This window comes from Poecilia mexicana, unplaced genomic scaffold (genome assembly GCF_051168715.1).
Source record: "Poecilia mexicana isolate PSO_F unplaced genomic scaffold, ASM5116871v1 scaffold_16, whole genome shotgun sequence".
NCBI lineage: Eukaryota > Metazoa > Chordata > Actinopteri > Cyprinodontiformes > Poeciliidae > Poecilia > Poecilia mexicana.
This window is the reverse complement of record NW_028263385.1, coordinates 27836927-27859579: the sequence shown is the minus strand read 5'-3', so window position 1 is coordinate 27859579 and position 22653 is coordinate 27836927. Positions and strand designations below refer to the sequence as shown.

The following is a 22653-nucleotide window of genomic DNA, read 5'->3' as shown; positions in this document are numbered from 1 at the left end:
TCTTCTTTTTTTTTAAAAATCACAGGTCTTAAATTTTGTTGTGGTAGGACTATTTAATCTCATGTAGTTTTCCTTTTTTCCTGTGGGACTTTACTGTTACGCAAAAGTTTGAGTCACAAGACTTGAGGCGGTTGCAGTTAATGGTAACCAGCTGCTAATACGCCTTCGCTAGCTAGCTATTGAGCTTATTCTAGTCCATAATGGGTAAGAAAACGCTAAATTGCCACCAGTTAGCTGAGCGATGTTGGTCTTTGTCATTGGTTGACTTCTGTTGTCAAGCTATATGATTTATTTACAGGTCATAAATTCCATTCAGAATGGCCTTTAAAAGTCTTAAATTTAAGTTGGTGAAACCTACAGATGCCCTGAAGTTGTTATAAGACCTTTTTTACAGATTAAATGTAGACTAGCATCAATTAATTTATTATAACATATACAGTGGGTAAAATATATATTGGACACATCAATATTGTTCTGAGTAATTATATTTTAAATGGGGTTACTGGCATGAAATTTCCTCCAGTTCTCAGCAACAACCCAAGTAATCTACACATAAAAAAAACAAAGCAAATTAGTTTATAAATAAAGTTATGGTCAAAAAATTTATTGGAACAGGGAATAAGTACATAAATGTCTTAAATATGTTTTTTGGGGTTTTTTTTTTTTTTTGTCTTTTAGCCTTATCCACTCTATTTCCATTGTCTTCCTTGGAAGTCATCTTCAGATATTTAGGTTGTCCTGGTACATTTATCCATTCATCCTCCATTCAGTTATCTGAAGGTGTGGCAGTAGCACATGTTGTAAGATGACCCACACTGTCTTACAACCTTCTGACATGGTTCTTCCTCCAAAAATGGTTTCTGCAAAGAGTTTAGCTTAAGCCTTAATCTCCAGGTAAAACTCTGCCTGCTATTTCTGGGTCTCTCTGAGAATCTCTGTTAATGCTTCTTGGCTCTTGGACAACAGTTTTGACTTTTCCATCAGAAATCCTATGAGAGATGCCTGGCTGTGTCTGCTTTATGTTGAACTTCTCCTCTTCTGGATTATGGCCCCAATGGGCGTTCACTGGAATACTTAGAGGTTTAGAAAGACATCCCCAACCATTGCCGTCCAAATGTTTTGCAACGATCAACTTTCTTTTTTATTAAAATTTCCTATCTCCCTATCTCTCTGTCCAATACTTTGCTAACAAGAAACCAGTTAATGTTAATGAATTAATATTAAACCAGCTGATCGCAGCTGATTCTAAACACTGGCTTCGTTTTGTTCATGTGTTCAGTAGTTATTCCCTGTACCAATCCACTTTATTGTACATAACTTTATAAACAACTAATTTGTTGTTTTCTTTGCATGTGTGGATTACTTGGCTTGTTACCAAAAGTTCGTGTGAATTTTGTCGATAGAGTGAACCCCCATCTATCTGCAGTTCAGTTTTCGTCCATTTTTTAGTAGAACGTAACTAAGATATTGGAAAGAAATCCACCTTGGGAAGCTGAAATACCGAGACACATTGCTACTTGATGAACAATACACCGAGGTTTACAAATCAGCCAAAGAAGAATTGCTATTTCCTTTCCTTGGCACTGATTGATTGTATCAGTGTTATGGATGTTAGCTCCTGTGGTATTGCCAAAATGCTTCTACCATGTGTATTAAGGCATATTAAGGTGAATTTTATGTTTGAACTATTAAAACAGGCAACTTTTATCATTTCAGAGGTGTCTAAGTATTTCTTTATTTCTTCTGTTCACGGTCAACTATGGCCCCTAACTCTCACCATTACTGGGGTTCCACTGTATATCTATTGAGAAAACCATGGATGTGTTTGATGCATATATGATTAGAATGATTGTCACTTTTTTTTTCCACAGCTACGTCCATCAGATGTTCAGCAGATGTCCTCCCTACGACCCAGACCTATTCTTATGACGAAAACAGAACCTAAAGGAAGAAGACGGACCCGCAGAGCTGGTCCTTACCATCATAAGACTCAAAGGGTGTCTCCATGAAGACGGACCAATTGGACCAATCAGAACCACTAGGTGAAGCTCTGTAAGAAGAAAAAAAAGAGGTTGAGAGGGTGTAGTATGTCAGGGAGTAGAAGACACAACATGGAACATGATTAAATAAAGACTTGTTTTCCTCTGTGCAGCAAGCCAATTGATCACAAATCGACTTGTATTTTCTACTGTGTGTGACCCCAGTGTCAGCTGTGATTGTAGCTTGTAAATTTTTTACCCAATCCTTTTTCCCACCTGCCCAAACTGCACACAAACACACCAATCCTTTCTCTCACGCCCCCAAAAAAGAAAGAAAGAAAATAGTTAGAGGAAGAGGTTTCAACGCTCCTCAGTTCGCCTCCGCGAGTTGCGAAGGGTTAGCGAGCGATATGTTTGTCTTTTTCCACTTCAGTGAAGGGTGAATTCAGCTTGGCTGCAAAAAGAAATGGATTACCCGTTCATTAAGGAGGCTGCGTCACTCCTCATTGAGCTGGACAAATAACAAATTAATTCCTAGCCGCCTAATTTCTCTCTGTTCTCCGCTGAATTTTCGATAGCGTCGAATTACTGATCACAGCCGCGTGGCCGCTCCCTCAACTTTTTCTTTCTTTTTTTTTTTATCAATTCATTAAAAATGTGCCACGACGGGTGAGAGAGATGCGATGGAGGGAAAATATCTTCCTTGCTGGTGGAATATTTGGAAGGAAAAAAAAACTTTACAGGGGGAAAAAAGTTTTTTGTTTTTTTTTCTGCTATAAAGTAGCGGGTTTTTTTGTTTTGTTTTTGTTTTGTTGTTTTTTTTAAATCAAGTCGTCTCAATCTTGTATCAGTCAAGTGCGGGTCAGGTTGCTCGTGGTGTTTTGTAAAGTAGCGGCGGCGTATTGACAGGCTGGTATTGATGTTTCAATTAGAGCAGCGTTACATAGAGCTGCGGCGTGGTAACACGGCGCGGCTCCCGCCATCTGCTTCTGCCTCCGCCTCTGACGAACGAGGCACGTGGGGCTAATCGAGCCGCACATGAGCGATGGCACCGCGATATCTGGCTCGAGCACACGAACGCGCACGTCCTTATGCGGGGGGAATGGTCCTGAGGAGTGTGTGTGCGTGTGTGTGTTTGGGAGTTTGTGGGGGGTGGGGGGGCTTCTTGTTTAAACAGCCCCGCAGAAAAAAAAAAAAAAAAGCTTGTGCCACGGGGAGCAGCCAGCAGGTTATTTCTCCCGACAAGGATTCAGGCTATAGAAGCACCAGATGCACGAGATGGAAAATTCTTCAAAAGCTTGTCTTGATGAAAAGACAAAAAAAAAAAAAAAAAAAAAAAAAGGAAATGGCCTGTGCCAGGTTTCTCTTGCACTGGGACAGCCTGGAATAACAGTGTGCATTATGCCTGGCGTTGCTGCCTGCCAAACCACACGAATCAAAGGCCTCATTGTGTGGATTACCTCGTTAATCTGCTGATGCCATTGAGCAGTATTGCAGGTGTTAATGTGCCAGTTTTTTTTCCTCTCCTCTCTATCTCTCTCCCTCTCTCTCTCTCTCTCCTTTTATTGGGGAGGTGTAGCGTCAGGTTTGTAATCTGCTTTAAATGCTTTCTGGGGAACGACACACTGAAACTCTGCCAAGAGATTGCGAGGAGCTCTCTGTTAAAGGGGATGGAAAGGCGGGTGGTGGGGTGTGTGTGTGGGGGGAGACGCAGTGCCGAAGCCTGTGGGGACTATAGCTGGTGAGCTGCACGGCCCACACCACTTGTTGAAATATAGGGCTGCATGAATAATGAAAGAGGGAGAGGGGAAGCGATATTGCTAAAGCAGTCCCACAATGACATCCATCATAGTAATGCCCCGTCGCTCTGCTTCTTTTGTCTCATCCGGCGCACTAACTCCAAGTTGCGTCTCTTTGGAGGAGCGAGCGTGCTCTGTGTCTGCCTGGGCTGATAGACCAGAAGAAGCAGGAAGAGATAGATAGATAGATAGATAGATAGATAGATAGATAGATAGATAGATAGATAGATAGATAGATAGATAGATGCACAAGGGGGAAAAAAGGAGTGAAAAGTGAGAGAAATGTGCTTCTTTTCTGCTCCCCGGGGTGGTCTCTTCATCCAGGGGCCTCAAAGAGCGACAGAATACATCTCCCTGCTACAATGGAGGGGGGGGATCCACAGGGGCTGTTGCTATTTGAGTGTGTGTGTGTGTGTGTAGTGGGGGTGCAGCTTTAAGCAGGCCTTTGAGTGGCCTAATTGCATTGGAATACAGCAGCCTGAGAGCTGGTTCAGATCACGGCGGGCTGCTGGAGGGGTGAGCGCCCGCACCTCGACAGCCACACTCAGCAAAAGAGCCCCGGCACAAAGCGCACAATTAATGCTCTCCCTCTCGTTAACTCTCTCCCCACTTTTTGTCCTCTCCTACTTTTTTTATCTGCTTATCCCCCCCCTTCATCTCTCTCCCTCTCTCCGTCCTGACCGAACAGCTCAGTATGTCGTCACTCACCCACTGTATTAATCCTCCCATGCAGCCCCGTCAATCTCCCCATCTTTGATGCACACAACAATTACAGTAAAGATGAAAGGCGTGGGTCGGCCGCCTTCCCATTATGTAAGACTTGAAACAGGGAGAAAATGACTGAGATGCAAGCATGCTGGTCTGAAATAATAATAATAAAAAAACTTTTAGAGGCAGATGGACATGCAATGTGTGCCGGTTCACACGTCAATATTTAAAGAAGTAGAAACAGAATTACATGACTAAATGTTAAAGTTATAAAGAAAAAGAAAATTAGAATCTTTGCAGCCAGCCCAAACAACAGCAAACTTGCAGCAAAACATCACTAAGATGTTTAGCATTTACACTTTAAAAAAAACTGCTGCTAGAATTCAACCCAGAAAAGAAATTTGGCTGCATTTTAGTCTGGTAGATTTTAATCAATTATAGTAAATTGGTATTATGTAAATGTAACAACTGAAAGATTAATGAAATCCAAGCAGAACAAAATTGTATTAAATTTTAATTATTATTATGATTTTATTCATAGGGTTTGTCCATCCTGAAAAAAAAACAACCAAAAAGCAAGAATTGGTTCATAATGACTGAGCCATGAATCATTACTGAAATAGTACAAACTTTTTGTGTCTCTCATATAATTTATTATGCTAATCTTTTCAATAAAACCACCGCATTTATGAAGGTTAGCATGCTGGTAGCTTTGTCTTTAGCATTAGCGCTGTCGCTAAGCGAATCAAAAGTGGACACAAAGTGAAATACTTAAAACTATATAAACTGTTTTAAAAATTCTTAAAGTTCATTAAGTTGATATTTTTAATAATAGGATCCATATAGACATATCAGCCTTAATGGATTAAGTTTTTAGTCATGGGTTGTTACAAAGTTGTTAATAGTGTAGCTAATAATGTAGCGAATCTTGTTAGTTTTCCTCTTGTTGCTTTTACAAACTAATACGCTCATTTGCAGTTTTAAGATATTTTTGGGCAAATATATCAAAACTAATTGTTTTGTGCAGTTGAGCTTCATTCCTCCTTTCAGAGACAGCTCAGTCATTTTAGTATTAGAGACCTGACTGTTGAAAGCATTTGGATTATTGTGATTTTTATTAGTGTTTATGATTATAGATTCTTAGATATGAATAAAACTTACTTTCTTCAACTGAAACCATAAACTTTGTTGTCTCGATGTTTTTGATGTGTTGAATGTCTTTAACATGAATTCTGTTTTGTATTTAAGACCTAAGACACAACAGGAGAAACATGTTAAAATTTAGAAAACATGACCACCTGCAACAAAGGTTCTTCTATGAAGTTGGTCATTAGCATTCTGCTACTTTCTCTGCATCATATCAGTAAAAAAAAAATCTTCCACAGTCCAATCACAGTCCAGTTTCTCCATATTCAAACAGCCCTCACCTTGGATTCTCTGGGCCAAGTTGTGTGAGGAGGAAGTCGGCGATTCTGAAAACATTTCATATCCAACCAGCCCCAGCCTTTGATTTCCTTTATTACCCGAGCCGTGTCTTAATAAAATCTAATTATTTCCGCTCGCAGGACGTTTTCGGGTGAGAAACTGGCAGAGGGATGTGAGCTGATGTATGGGGGAGACAGTCGCCTAATTAGAGTGTTAGAAATTGAATCTTTACAGCACACGGGTCATATAATTATCCTACTGTTAATTTAACGCTTACATTCCCCACCGTTCACTTCACTCCCTTAAATGTAGCTTGGCAGCAGCTCAGCACCCCGGTGCCTGGGAGGAGGGCCCCCATCGTTGGCCCTTCCGAGCGACTGAATAACAGCAGACCCTGAAGTCCAAATAACAAGGCTCGCATCATTTATGCATTGTTAAGCCATGTAATTGAAACGAGCCGTAGTTTGCATATTACGCCATTAAAATAATGTGCTTCGCGTTTCTCCCAACACGACTGTTTAAGCCTGTGTGGCGATGTGGTAATTCCTCGAATTACAGCCTAATTACCACAATGTTCTTTTGATTTGGCCGATTTCAATGTTACGCCACAATAATGTGGAATATTAGCAGAATGAATGACCGAGCCGTGCCCGGAAACTTTTCGCGGCATAACTTAAATCCTGGTGGCTGCATGAGCCGTCAGTGCAGCTGGAGCCACATCTATAAAGGATTATTAGCCTATGAAATGAGATCCATTAAAGGCCCAATCACAAATCTTTCATTAAAGAGCTCGGCTTTACGTGGAATACGACCATTTTGTGTGCGTTACTCTCTTGATCCTCATTATCCACTTTAAATCACAGAGTGTGCATGCATTACTGCTGTAAACATCGTAATGATGTTTATGCTCGCTATAAAAGTGTATTTAATTTAAGACAGGTACTAGGAATTTACAGCATATTTGCATTTTTTGTCATTGTCTTGTCAACACGTGCCTTTAAAATGATAATGTAGTAAATTATTGCAGTTTATAGCTATAAATATAGTCAACCTTTTAAAGTCTGATACAATAAATTGTATTCAGAAAGCAATATAGTTCTAATTTTAAATCTGTATTTGATTCTCCTAACTAAAAGTTGAATGGTCGCCTTTAATTTCTCTGTATCATAATTGATGCATTAGGCATATGTGGTTGTATTTATTAAACTTTCCCAACCAAACGGAGATTTTTAGTTTGCCCTAAAAAAAACAACACAGCTAAGCAGCTTTTACCGCTGCACATTTGATCCAATCAAAAACAGGGGGGAAAATGATGCGTTCTGTGCTATTGAGATTAAGACAACTATATCTAGGCCTCACAATGAACGATAAATCAATTAATCGCATGATAAATTTAAAAAAAAATCTCTATTTTCTCTTTCTTTCTACCAAAGTTGGTCTTCAGTTTGATGCTTTGGTCTCAACTAGCATTTTTAAGGACAATTTTGTTTATAGAATCTACATAATTCATCTTATTTATTGTTTCTGTTGTTTTGTTTATTTATTTCAGATACTTAAAATGTCTTCCAGTTCCAGTGTTAAATGTTCATTAAAATTTAAAGTTTATTGATTTTTGAGAATATGTTCCTGCATTGTCATGCTATCACCATTATATTACTTGAAGATGGTCTCAAAACAACAATGGTATCGTTTATCGCGATAACTTCTGGGACAAGTTATCGTGTATCAAAATTTGTAATCGTGACAGGCCTACTTATAGCTCCAATTAAGATTATTAAAGGTCACTAAAACACAACATGCTGCAATTAACTAAGTTGTTGTGTTTTATAGCTATGATAGTCAAAGTTTCAATTAGGCAAAAGATAATATTCAGAAAGTAATAGTTTTCATTTTAGCTTTTTATTTGATGCTTCTTACAAAAAGTTGCCTTTAATTTCTGTCTTTTTGGTATCATAATTGATACATTAGGTATATATGGTTGTATTTACCAAACTTTCTCAACCAAATACAGTTTTAATTTGCAGTATTATAGTATTTTTAAAAAAAATACACATTCAAATTGTCCACCCTGGCCACCTAAAAAAAAAAAAAGTGGTCAAAGCAACCATAAAAAAGTTTTGGAACTCCTTCAACCAACATATGGATTATGAAATAATCCAGTGCATGTCAGGAAGAACTGAACATGATGCAATCAGCACCTGCCTCTGATAAATTATTGCAGTTTAAAGCTATAAGTACAGTTAAATTTTAAAGCCTGATTCAAAAGAATGACGTTAAGAAAATAATAGTTTTAAATTGAACTCTGTATTTGATGCGCCTTTTCAAAAAGTTGGATGACTGCCTTTAATTTCTGTCTGTTTTTTATCATATTTGATACATTAGGCGTATGTGGTTGTACTTATCAAACTTTCCCCAACGAAATAGTTTTAATTTGCAGCATTCATTTTGTGAAATACAGATTAAAATTGTCCACCCTTGCCAATAAAGAACCAGTCAAAGCAACCATAAAAATTTTTAGAAATGCCTTCAACCAGCACATGGATCATAAAACAATCCAGTCCAGGTCAGAGAGAACCGACCCCGATGCAATTAGCACCTGAATCTTCCTGCATGCCTCTGCATTGTTCTCATGTTCCTGTCTGCACATTTGACATGTGTCCTTGTGTGAACTTTTTAAAAAAAAAATAAATTAACATGGCTGAAAATGATTTGTGAGTGTGAATATTTAATATATAGGCTTTTGTGTGTTCCCTGAACACTTTGGATTTTTTTTCTTTGCGAAAGTATTTCTTTGATTGCTTTTTTATTGCCTTTTAATTTTACTGCCTGTCCACGTTATTAAATAAAATGTTTAATTACAGTTTCAGTCATTTGCATAGTAAGAAAGTTATAAATTGGGGATATCGGGAAGTGTATGGGCTGATTTATTGGTTTAATTTGTTGCCACTAGGTAATAACATTATATCTGGTGGGAAGTGAATTGTTGTAGGCCAGACCAACCTACGGTGCTTTTTAATTGCATCCGTACTTGTAGGACGTATCTGCGCCTTTAAATCTAAATTGGTGACAACACTCAGAAGTTGTAAAGTTGAAATCTGCTTCTGGTCACAAAATATTACATTTCTGTTCGGTTTTGATTTATCCCTCGGCAGAGTGAGGAGCAGCTCTGAGGAGAGACATAATCTCATCTTTTTCAGCTCTTCTAGTCCTTTCTTTCTTTCTTTTGGGGGCCTGCGTTCCTCACTCCTCCCTCCTTTATCCCTGCAAAGGCTTTGTCCCCTCAGCACAGAGCCTCTCTAAATAGAGGCCTTTAGACAGTCATGGTTTGGGGTGGGGTGGGGTGGGGGGAGAGGCATCGGCAGTGATGCAACTGCTGTTGTTTCATTTACCTCTCCCTATGGCAACCAGCAGCAGTCGGCCAGGAATGTCCCCTCTCTGGACAAAGTCCTGGTCCCTGAAGCTGACACCGGGGGCAGCGACAGCTGGGACGGGATGGAGGCTTGCCCTCCGTGCCCCGAACTGGAGGCCTTAGCTTGGACTTAATCCTTCTGTTCACCTCTGTCTGTTTTCACTTCATTGGACGATGAGCAAGCCTTTGGACTCACTATTGCGTCTACAGCGGTTCTCTAGAAGACACGGAAACAAATTCACTGACTTTTTTTCCTGCTGATAGTCATTTTCTGCACAGCCTTTGTAACAATCCCACAATATATCCTTAAAGAGCTGCAAACGGATTTCAGACGCCTCAAGACTTCATTTACTGTCTTATTTCATTTTTTAAAATCAAGATATTTTTATCTTATGCAACACTAAAACTCAGCTCAAAGTTACTTTTTCTTTCTTGGGCTTCTGGCATCAGGTGTACGCCAAGCTTTTCAAAAGTGATCATTTCCATACTGCTACGTTTCAAGTCTGTTTACTGAAATCCCAGACACTTTTCTCTGGATCATACATGAGAATAACATGGCCCTCCCCCCCACCAATAGCTGCACACTGCCAGTCAGCTGCCTGAAAAAAGGCTGCCACACTGTCCCCTCGCTTACAATAAAGACAAATTTGCCTCTACTGATATTTCAGTTGAAAATAACAAGCAGTTGATAAAGGTTACAAGATAACATTGACAAGGATTGACTTTATGTCTCATAATCAAAGTATCATACTATGTTAGTGGAAGTCTGAATAATTGTTGCTTTTCTGTTAGAGTTAAAAGCAACCAGATCAAGTTACACATGTAGTTTTAAAATTGGGGGCAAATGCAGTAAAGCAGTGTTATTTTTACTGCGTCCAATACCAGCTCGTGCCTCGCCTGTAGCCCCGCCCACTAAAGCTTTAAGTTGATTGGTTGAGCTCAGTTTGTTTACAGAGAGCAGCTGAGCATCTCTGAGAAATATCCAGTGAACAAAATCAGAACTTTAGCAGTCTGGAGATTCACTCAACCTAAAATGAACTGTGACATGATTATGAGGTGGGAGTTATTTAATCTGGAATTGCTGTTTTATAAACAGCATTAGGAATAGACGTCTTTTGTAGTGAAACTATATTTATTTATTAATAAATTAAAACAACCCTTTTTTTGTTAAATAAAACATGCTAGATATTATTTTCCTGGATGATTTCCCGTTTCCTTTCAGACCTGATGCTTGTTCCCTCATGAGGACATGCAAGAGAAAAACTGCTGCAGTTTGTTTATTAAGTGTATTAAATACAACAGAAAACCGAGGATTGTTACTTTATTTATCAAAGCACTGTTCTAACCTTTAGCTCATGTTCTTGTTAAACTTAAAACCTGCAGATGTAATTACATGCTACTGCGTTGGGTGTATGTTTATGGAACTAAAAATAGTGGGAAATTGTAGTTTTGTTGCAGCTCTAACATACGTTGTTAGCATTTTCTCAAAGTGTTTTTAATCCTGAAACGACAACAAAAAACGCATTTATTTGAGTTTTCCCGCTAATTAATAGTGAAAACATTTATATAAATAGTCACTAGTTAAACTAAATAGTTAGTAATCTAGTAGTTTACATCTTTAAACTAATAGTTTGATTCCATTAGTTTAAAGAAGTCGAAATGATGATTTGTTAGTAGAAATGGTGTTATGAATTTTTACACACTAAATAAGCAGCATTGCACAAATAAAACGTTCTAAAATTCCTAATCACCCAGCCTGCAGTGATAAATATCAAAATTGCTCTAAAAAAAGTGAATTTGTTACAATATACGCATAAAGATTATACAAATGTGCAATTAATTCGTCTCATTTCCAATAAACATGGCTAAAATAATCACATTTTCACAACCTAAGCTGCTGTGCACAATAACACCTTAACCAACAAAATAAATCTGTTGCCTACATCAGAGGAAATCCCCGTAGCTGGAGCTCGACTACCTGCAGTCTGAGTCCGGATAAAAACCTGACTGCCAGAGTAAATCAACTGGATCTTACAGCCGCACCTGCTGATCCCGGAGCTCCGTCTCCTCGCGCCGCACTCCGGCTCTCCGCTTCCACAGGAGCCTCAAACAACTCGCACCTCTCCGGCAAAACAAGGCTGTGTTTGTTGAGACTCCCGCCGAGCCAATCCGCGCGCCGTTGCCCCTGGCAACCGTGTCCATCATTCCTCGACGCCCAATGAGCGACGGGGGCGGCGCGGAGTCCAGGTGCGCCTCGGCGTCCACTTGGCAGAGCGCCTGGGAGCCGCCTATGGGCAGGAGCGGATCTGTCAAATGCGAGGTTCCTTTAATAAGAGCGACCAGTCCGGCTCCGGGAGTCATGGCGACCGCAGCGTCTAACCACTACAGCATCCTCACCTCCAGCGCATCCATCGTGCACTCGGAGCCCGGCGGCATGCAGCAAGCCACGGCGTACCGGGACGCGCAGAGCTTGTTGCAGAGCGACTACCCGCTGCAGAGCAACAGCCACACGCTCAGCCACGCGCACCAGTGGATCACGGCGTTGTCCCACGGAGAGGGGACCCCGTGGTCCTCGAGCCCCATCGGCGCGGAGCAAGACATCAAGCCCGCAGTGCAGGGCGCCAGGGAGGAGATGCACAATTCCAGCAGCAGCCTGCAGCACCAGTCGCGGCCGCCGCACCTGGTGCACCAGGCGCACGGGAACCACCACGACGCGCGGGCGTGGAGGACCACCACGGCGGCGCACATACCGAGCATGGCGACGACGAACGGCCAGAGCCTTATTTACTCCCAGCCGGGCTTCGGCGTCAACGGGCTGATCCCGGGGAGCGGCCAGGGGATGCACCACCACAACCTGCGGGACAGCCACGAGGACCACCACAGCCCGCACCTCAGCGAGCACGGCCACCCCGCGTCCCAGCACCAGCACCAGCACCGGCCGCAGAGTCACCACGACCACTCGGACGAGGACACGCCGACGTCGGACGACCTGGAGCAGTTCGCCAAGCAGTTCAAGCAGCGGAGGATCAAGCTGGGGTTCACGCAGGCGGACGTGGGACTCGCCCTGGGGACCCTGTACGGAAATGTGTTTTCCCAAACGACCATATGCAGGTTTGAGGCCCTGCAGCTCAGCTTCAAAAACATGTGCAAACTGAAGCCGCTGTTGAACAAGTGGCTGGAGGAGGCGGACTCCACCTCGGGCAGCCCGACCAGCCTGGACAAGATCGCGGCGCAGGGCAGGAAACGGAAAAAACGGACCTCTATCGAAGTGAGCGTAAAGGGAGCTTTGGAGAGCCATTTTTTGAAGTGCCCTAAGCCGGCCGCGTCGGAAATAATCAGCCTGGCGGACAGTCTTCACCTGGAGAAAGAAGTGGTCAGAGTTTGGTTTTGTAACAGGAGACAGAAGGAGAAGCGCATGACCCCTCCCGGAGGAGCGCTGCCGGGCAGCGAGGATGTGTACGGGGACACGCCGCCACACCACGGGGTCCAGACCCCGGTCCAATGAACTCTACCGGACCGCTCCTCCAGGACTTGTTCATCGGTTGTTGTTTTTTTTTTTAATTATTATTATTAATTAATATTATTATTTATCCCCGAGGTTATATATAAATCACTGGACTATGAGACGATCTAGTGAGTGTTTTATGTATAATAGATTGCAGCGAGCACCTCCACGATATCTGCAGTGAATGTGTGAGAGATGAAGGGAGGGTGAGAGAGGGGGGGGATGGGGAGGGGGGACAGTTTGTGCTCTCCGAGGACACATGCCCAGCACTGTGAGTCGACGCGGTTTCAAGGTGTAGCCCCTGTTGTGTATTCAAAATTATATTTGACTCAAAAAATAATAATAAAATAAAAAATAATAAAATAAAAATATTTAAAAAAAAAAACAGAGAGGGAGGGAGGTATTTTTAGATGAAAAGCCTAGCAGAATAGTTTCCACTTTTCTACCAACTCCGACATCATTGTTGCTGTGTGCAGAAGCGGGTTAGTTTGTAGTTGCGCGTCCTGCAGCGAAGGGGGCACCGGGGGTGAGGAGGGGGTAGGGGGTAAGGGGGTTGGGGGGCAGATAAGGGTCACAGAAAGCTGCGTTAATGGAGTGAAGTGGAGGCCAGTAAAAAGGCTGCAGCCCCAGTCCAGTGGAGTCCCATCTGTCAGCACAGAGGTCAGCTGTCACTCATCTATTTCTGTTATTATTATTATTATTATTATTATTATTATTATTATTATTATTATTATTATTAGTCGTGCTGCGACCTCTGCAATTAGCGGCGTAAACACAGAGACCGCTCTGGGGTTTTTTCTCAGCCATCACAACCAGTTCAATAACATGAACTCCTCCCTCAGAGCGTTTGTTCTGCCCGTAGAAGAAGAAAAAGAAGAAGAAGAAGATGAAGAAAAGGCTCCACGGCGATTGATTGGACTATCTGGCACTTTTCCCACGACAAGATGGGCTCTAGATATCTCAGCAAAATAAAAATGAATAAATAATAACAAGACGGCAGCAAAAACATTCGGATTCACATCTGTAAATATTGTACAACTTTAAACAAAAAGTTATGGATTTATCCCTTTTTTTTAAAAATTATATATATATATTTTCACTGGGGCACTTTTGTTTTTGTTCCCCCTTCCCCTTATAATTAGTTGTTTTTGTTTTTTCATTATTGAGTTTCAGAATCCAGCCTACCTACTGCCTTGTATTTGCGTGTTGTTCTTTTTGTCGCTCGAATTTAACTCTCAAATGCGTTTTTTTTCTTTTTTCTTTCTTTTTTTGCGCATTTAATTTGCAGCTCTTGTGTTATTGATTTAAATGTCAGCTAATTCATTTATGGTTTGAGTCACTTCCCGTCCGCTCTGAGTGGAAAACAAAAACAGTTCAAAACACAAAAACCTCTAAAACACAAAACAGCGCTTCAAAACCGGAACCGAGACAGATTAATATTTAGAAACGGTCAGAAATAATTAAAATATTCCAGAACCACGCGTTCGATAATAACTAATAAAAATAATATATTAACAGATATAATAATAATAATAATAATAATAATAATAATAATAATAATAATAATAATAATAATAATAATAATAATAATAATGATGATGATGATTTTGCACATTTTGTTTTCAAATAATTTTAAAATATATTTCCAAATTTTGCACCCTTTAAGAAAATTATTATTATTATTATTATTATTATTATTATTTTATTATTGCTTTATTGCTTTATTGTGGAGGGACTGTATGGTTACAGCAAGTCGATTTTATTTTTCTATCTTTGTTTTGTTTTTGTTTGAGCTTGTAATTTATTACGTCATTCTTATTTTATTTACGTGACGCAAAAAAACGAGATGAATCTATTTAAGCTAAACTGAGACGCAGAGGGGAGGCAGGCAGCCTGGACTAGTCAGACAGAGTTATGTATATATAAATATATGTTTTAATTTCAAACAGTAGCTCGCTTTTGTTTGTTTGTTTGTTTTATGCAAAGATACATATCCAGGGATTTTATTCCCACCTTTCGTTTTATTATTTTATTTTATTTTATTTTACTTTATTTTCATTTTCTTCCCCCTCTCCTGTTTCTGCAGAAATGATCACTGGAATCTCTCCTCGGTAGCTTTAATGAAACGATCAGATTTGACTGAAGTTGTGGGATGTAGACCTGTAGCAACCCAACGCTGTGGATTTGTTCTGTTTACTGCTTGTTTGTTTGTTTGGTTTTTTTTTTAATTATTATTATTATTACTATTATTATTATTTGGGGCATATTCACTGGATGAACTTGGGGTCGAGCTATCAGAGGTGATAAATGCCTGCTGGTGTTTCATCTCTCGCCACATGAACAAAGGGACTTGCACATTTTTAAATAATGAGGTTGATATTAAAAAGGCTTTTTTTCCAATGTCAAGCCTACATGTTTTTTGTTTTGTTTTCTGGGGGGCTGGGGGGGTCTAAAGCAAACGCAGTGATAAACCCAGGAAATGTTCATGCTGTGGCTGCAGCTCCGTCGTTTGAGGAATTAATGGTTGTGAGAAAATGAGGCTGGATGATTGTGAGCTGATGATGTTGTTTCTGCTTCCAAACGGACTGACTTTGGCCCGGAGAGGCCACAGCTTTCATCGTGGGCAGGGGGATTCGGTTAGGTCTTCAAGCTGGGGCCCGAGGAGCAAAAAGTGGCCCCTGGAAAGGACTGAAAGGGGTCCACTACAGTGACTGCTTTTGACCACTTAAAATTGTAAGTGCTTTTATTATTGTTACTATTATTTGCATTTTCTGCTTCTCATTTCAGCTGGTCTGAGATGATGACAGAAGTGATTTCTCTAATTTGTTTGCTTGACCGTAATTTGCCAGATTCTAAACTTAAAACAGGGCCAAACAGATCGTCTCTGGGAGACAATAAAATCAACACTTGTAAAATGGCAAAAGCAGATATATCTTAAGCAGATATATTGAAAGCACCAGCTCTCTGTTTTCCTTTAGTACCGCTTCTCTGAAATGTTTCCTGAAGGAGTGAAAAACTGTAAGCTGCTCATTTTAGCTCCAAAGTGCCAAAATCTGCCACAATTATTATTACTAATTATTATTATTATTATTATTATTATTATTATTATTATTATTATTATTATTATTATTGTTACTATCATTGTTTTGATTTTAAATCAAATTGTTCCATTGAGCTGGGAAAGAGATGTTCAGCATTATATATGAATGAATAATGGGTGTTTTTGTCTGATCAGTCATCAATGGCATCAAGTGAAAACACACAAACTTCCTGTTTGTAATCATTAATCTGTACTTTGATGGGTTAAAACAAAACAAAACAAAAAAAAAACAACTGAATGTTGGCCCTTTAATCGATCCAAACTCTGCTGAAAAGTGATTTTATTGACCTGATTGTATTTAATCTGCAACAGTTTTCATAAGGATAGACACAGTTTATATTATATCATTCCCACATCAGTTGCCTAATCATCCCCCATCATCATCATCATCATCATCATCTACGTTTGACCTGACCTGCCATTTGGACGTGTGACACCAGGAAGCAGCTCCTCCTCTCCCTGTCTCTGATATCCCAAGCAGACTTTTCAGGGGGCCGCGTAGTAAAAAAGGGGGTGAAGCACGCCCCGGTGCCCTTCATCCGCTCTCTAGCAGATGCAATTAATAGCGCGACGCGTTAATTACACCTTCCTTTTTATTTAGGTGACTTGAAATTTCCCATCAGGCTCACAGAGAGGGAAGAGAGAGAGAGAGACAGCAAAAAAAAAAAAAAGAAGAAAGTCTGAAGCAATGGAGGAAAGTCGGTGCGCAAGCGCCATCTAGTGGCGTCAACACGACCAAAGGGTGAGTTGAAGATCTTTAATCGCTGTACTGCAGCCAGGGGGAAAAAAAACAACAAAAAACATGGTGCACGGAATCTGAATAATTCTTACTGAACAAAATGCAAGATTGCAAAGGTGTGTGGTTTTAAGGGGGGTTGGGGTGGGGGTGGGGGGAAACAAAAATAAACGTAAAGATGCAGTTTATACTGAAAATGGCAATTTTAGGTTAAAATTTCCAATTGAGAATTTGAAATCTTCAAGATATCAGAAGAAGTAGCTTAAAGATGTTCTTAGTTATTTAAGTGGTTAGTGAGTTTATCCATGTTAATGACACTTTTCCAGTTTATTTTAAAAAAAAAAATCTGAAAAGAAATGTGCGTTAATTCAAAGTGCTGTGAACTTACTGTATCTGAGGTAATGCATCTGGAAAATAAGTAATGAAAATTATCTTCAGATGAAACAGAATGGGTCAAAGTTGGTCTTTTATGTTTGCCTCATTTTACAGCCACTTATTGATCAACGTGATGAAATGGTGCCATGTTTATAAACAGTTCAGTCCAGAATTATTCATACCCCTGGCAGAATTCATTTCAAGATGATTTTAATTCAGTCAAGAAGTTTGTCTCTGATAGGCAACATGACTCAATGATGTAAAATAGTATAATTTTTTTTTAAAAGCTGTAATTTTATTGACAAACAGAATGTAGAAAATTGTTTACAACTTAGCCAATAAATAACAGAAAAAAACTTTATCAAGCTGTTCTCATTATTACTGAGCAGCCATTTATTTTTAATCTCTTTTGGTGTTTTGATTTTTCTTTTTTGTTTGTTTGTTTTGAAGGTCAGCTGTCTGTGAGGTTGGGATGGCCTCCTTTCCATCACCCTAATCTTAATCTCTTTACTAAACGATAAGTACCATCAGACAGAAGGAACCTGTTGATTAAATTAAAAAAATGTTTTATTTCACCTGAATATGCCAGGGGTATGAATAATTTTGGCTTTCACTGGATAGAATAAGCTGCAAACATACAAAATTTGAAATAAAATTTCACTGACAGCAGACATGAGGAAACTTGGTGAGATATCTGTCTGGTGGGGAGGAAATGTGAGCTGCTGTGGCTGAAGAGCTATATGAAATTCATTTAGATTTTTAAAATATTATTAGTAATATGAAATTCTCATCAAAATAATGCATCCAATATGAGACTGTGAGCTGGCTGGAGAAGAACTCAGTGACATATGTGAGCTGAGCCTCTGCTCATGGCCTCCAGGTCAGCAGGGGGCCCCCAAGAGCCCTTGATTTTTATTTATTTATTTTTTTCTGAAAGCGTAGAACTGGTCAGCTTTTTGGCTGTTTGTTGCTTGTAGTTAAGTTGATCAGAAATTAGGTCATTTTAAAATTTTCTCCCATTTTTTTAAATTTATTTATTTATTTATTTTACAAATATCAGGTTCAAAATACTTCTCAGAAATATTGTGCCATTTTGTAGCACAATCAATTAACTATGTTGTTAAATACATCAAAAATATGAAAAAAGAAAGTTGACATAATTTAACTCCTCATAATTGGGCCTCTGTCTCTTTAAAAACTCCTGCTCTTTCTGAAACTCCACCTTCAGGAAGTCATCACAACATGGCTCCTCTATTAACTCTTTACCAGCGTTTCACTGAGAAGTGACTCCTATAATGAGCTCAGCTGATGCTCAGTTTCAACAAATGTTTGCCAATTGCTGCTGGCTAGTCTGAAGGAGCTGAGTGGGGGAGTCAAAGCTTGGTAACTGCAGCTCCAAGCAGGAACTTTGTCCTCGAAGGCGAAGCTAGGTCCACCCAGGCATTTTGCCCAGATGAGTGGTTGCCATGGGAGATTAAAGATTCCGCAAACATCCAAGAGCGAATCAAGGCAACACTCCAGGTTTGTTTTTGATGAGAGAATAACATTATAACATGATACAAAGCTCACAAAAGTTGATTTTACATAAAACTGCCATTTTAAAGTGGAATATTATTACATTATTTCACTATGATGTCAGAGGAAAGTGTAACTGGTCAGCATGTTGGAGCAAATAATGACTCAGCTTAAACAACATAACTATGAAAACATGGCCTCACGTGGAGATTTTCTTCTTCTGTTTGAACACAAAGTCAAACATGTCCACCTCAGAGCCTCTGTGTCAATCACTCATCCAATCTGTACTGCTTCTGTCTTACAAGCTTCACACTACACACACACACACCTCCCATATATAACCCCAACACACACACACACATACACACTCTCAGCCTCAGTGTGGTTCCATCGTTTGACATTGCGGCTGCTCACTCTCACTCAGATGCATCGCGGCTAATTACTCTTTGCACACTTAAGTACACAAATGCGCGTGTGCGTTCATTTGTAAACGAGTTATTGTTTAATTATAACTTCACATGAACTTTGTTGAGCAGCGGGGCGAATCGTGTCTCCCCCTTCAGCGCGTAATTACTCGGACTATAATTGCCGAGCCTGTTTGCGAAAAAGGCGCTCGTCTCTGAGCTGCGTTCCCTCCTCCACACACACACACACACACACACACACACACACGCACACACACACACACACACACAGGCCGTCCGCAGTGGTGGCCCCTCCTGGAGGTTGGGCCCTGGGAGGTTTCCCATGGCTGAAATCTGATCACATAAAATCTACAGAGACTCAAACTTTTCCACCATTTATGACCACAAACCTGTATGAATTTCATTAGGATTTAATAGATGGTCATTTGTGAAGTAAAAGGAAAAAGATACCGGCGCCTTTTGCATTTGTGTTCAGTCCCGTTTAATAAAAACTTTCTCTGCAGTTCCATCGACACGACTCAGCTTCACTCGTCTAGAGACAGAAACGTTTGTCCATTTTTTCTTACAGAAAAACACAAAGCTCAGTCCAATGGGATGGACAGCATTTATTCAAATCCTGCCAAATTCTCAACCGATTCTGGACTTTGACTGGGCCATTTTAACTCACGAATCCGCTTTTATCTAATCCCTTTTTCGCTATGTTTACTGTTGCTGTCCTGATGGAAGCTCAGCCTCCAGCAGGTCGTCTTCCAGGGATCAAACTCCCAATGACAAGCACTCCCACAGCATAATGCTGCCCCCACCATGTTTTACTGTGAGAATGGTACGTTGAGGGGGATTTACAAAATTTTAAATTGAAAGCGTCTCATGTCTTTCTTTATGTCACTCATTCCGGCAGGTAAGATTTAAGCTAAGCTAGCTAGGCTAATGCGTTCCTGTCCTGGTATTCACTAATTGGTCAGAGTGGATTTAATTTTTAGGGGTATCAGAGTAAAAGGGGGGGAGAAGGGGTGAACACAAAACGCACTTTCTTAATATCAATGACAACATATTTATGTCTCTTCTGTTTTATAGTTATTATTTATAACTTTGTGTTGGTTCATCAGATAAAATTCTGGTATAAAAAACAACTAAACTTTATGATTGCAATGTGAGAAAATATATTTAAAAATCAAGTGAAGTGAAAACTTTTGCGAGGTACTTTACATTTATTGAGCAAAATTTACTTTAAGTGAACTTTACTGTTCTTTCTGTGTGTGGGACCCTAATGACCTCTGACCTCATGTTACATAAAAACCTCCGGAAACACGAACACCATTTCACTTTGTTTTGTTAAAATTTTATTATTAACTATGGCAATGTTGAGTCAATATATTTATATGATTGTTGTTTTTTTCAAAAAAAATTAGAGTGATGAAGGGTTAGCTAACACCACATCAAGCTTCAGCTAATTTTCTAAAGGAAGCTATCTTTGAGAAAGAGAAACTAATTCATTCTGATATCGATGTCTGAGGGTCACAAGTTGTTTTGCTTAAAGAGGCGGTGTGACCAAATCTCTCCTTTCAGTAAAATCCTTTTTTTTTTTTTCCTAGAAGGCAGCAAACAAAGACGCGTTGTTTCGAGCCTCCATGGGCTTTTATGAGACAAGCGATCCTGATCCTGAGCGACAATGTTTATCTCTTCAGCGAGAGTCGGATGGGATCTGCGAGCAGCCTCTGTGCGCCGTCGCCTGTTTACAGTAATTATACAACAGTATCACAGTCAGACTGAGGCGCGTGTAAATGAAAACGGTTCTCCTCGCCGACTTGGTCATGGCGAAGGAAAGCTGCACACGGATTTCTGGGCTTAAATGGATTTAAGAAACCGAGCTCTGACATTCTCGATATCCTGGCTTTAAAAACAAAACAACAAAACAAAACACAGACATATCAAAAATAATAAGCTTTAGACACGACAGTGTGAACTGTCAGGGATGTCTTCATTATTAGAGCCTGAGCTGGGGGAAACTAGAGAAGGAACACCAAGCCGCATAATGACGGGTATCACAGGGAGGCCTCCCTCAGGCAGGCCTGAGGAGAGGAGTCCCACCACAACATCCTGCAAGACGAGGCCGGTCCTCCCGCTCTGTCTGGCGGGGGACGCTGCCGGTGGCACAGCCAGACACACAAAATAAAAACACAAGGAGCGGGGAAAGTTTGTGCTGCCGCCCCAACACTTCCCTGATTTAAACACTAACTGCCCTTAGTCATCAATCAGGAACACTTACATCTTTAAAGTGCCTTGTAAAAGTAAACCTTTTAACTTTTCCACATTGTGTGACATTAAAATGTAAACATCAGTGGGACTTGAGATAGGCCAAAATGACACAAATGTGTGACAAGCAGGGTATACATTTGTGTTCAGTTACTTTTGGTTGCAATTTCAACTCCAAGTATTGTAAGTCGACATGTGTGAGGTTTCACTGTCGAATATGGAGTTAAGTATTTATTTAGCTAATTATAAATATTTAGCTTGGAGATATTGAAGCTATGTGTTGAGCTCTCTAGCTAAACATTTAGCTTGGACCTACATATTTAGCTTAGAAGCTGAATATTCACGTTGCTAATAAAATATTTAGGTAGGAGTTAAACATTTGATTTGAAACTAATTACTTTGCTCACTAACTAAATATTCAGTTTGGAGCTAAGTGTTTAGCTGGCTAATGATACAGACTGAAACTACTTTAGCTTCAAGTTATATACTGGACTGGCTAACTAACCATTTGACTTGCAGTTAAATATGTAATTTGCAAAGTAAATATTCAACTTAACAAAATATTTTGTTTGGAGCTAAATATTTAGCTAGCTAATTATTTTTGGGAAACTCACTTAGGGGAAAAAAAACATACCTAACTCCAAACTAAATATCTTGTTCTTGAGGAGGTGATTTCTTAACTAAGTATTCAGCATATTAACAATGTATTTATTTTTAAGCTAAATATTTAGCTCGCTAACTAAACATTTTGTTAGGAGCTAACTACTTAGCGGATTAACTAAACATTTATTTTGAAGCAAAATATTTAGTTTGGAGCTAAGTGTTTTGTTTGCTAACTTAATTTGCAAATAAAATAGATTTTGAAGCTAAATATTTAGCATGAAGCTACATGTTGAGCTTTCTAACTAAACATTTAGGCCAGCTAAGTATCTAGCTGACTAAAGATTTATTTTGTACTAAATATTTAGTTCTAAAGAGCAGCTACAAGTCTTTGACTTGTGTATATTCATGAATGTGCTTTCATCTAAACCTTTCCACATGGGCTTGAAGAAGCTTTTATTTAGGGGTATCAGCATTAAGGACACAAGAAGTATTCCAATTATTATATGTGAAAAAACATTATAAAAAACCCCCACATGGCTTACTTTGTATTTTGGTCTATCACATAAGATCTCAATGAAATTTGTTACTGCGCTCTGACAAAATGTGAAAAAGTTCCAGTGGTGTGAACACTTCTACAAGTTCCTGCGTGTCCCCTGTGCTGATGCGTTCTGCTCTCACCTGAGAGCTCTACAACCACAAATAAAAGGCTGAACTAATTGCTATGGATCCCCTGCATACTACATCAGCCTCATAGAGGAGTGTGACAGCGAGAAATCAAGCCGTAGCTGCACGGCGAGCAGCCGCCATGAATCACGTCGCGC

At 39.9% G+C, this 22653-nt stretch overlaps 2 protein-coding genes across 2 annotated transcripts in view; both read left to right on the top strand.

The window, feature by feature from the left end:
• The window catches only part of LOC106914347 (furin-like protease kpc-1), a 229017-nt gene extending 223348 nt beyond the window's left edge, over nt 1–5669 (top strand). The window contains exon 20 of the mRNA XM_088013796.1: nt 1872–5669. Within this exon, the coding sequence (XP_087869922.1) occupies nt 1872–2009 (138 nt within the window). The 3' untranslated portion in view covers nt 2010–5669. The remainder of the gene's footprint in view (nt 1–1871) is intronic.
• A 5869-nt stretch (nt 5670–11538) lies between these two features.
• Nucleotides 11539–13310, top strand: pou3f2b (POU class 3 homeobox 2b). The gene has a single exon (XM_014981085.2). It carries the CDS (start codon nt 11539–11541, stop codon nt 12823–12825), a length of 1287 nt encoding a protein of 428 aa, XP_014836571.1. The 3' UTR covers nt 12826–13310.
• Nucleotides 13311–22653: the final 9343 nt, after the last annotated feature.

Excerpts from the sequence above, each read along its gene's own strand:
- pou3f2b (XM_014981085.2), top strand. The coding sequence starts at position 11,539 with ATGAGCGACGGGGGCGGCGCGGAGTCCAGGTGCGCCTCGGCGTCCACT.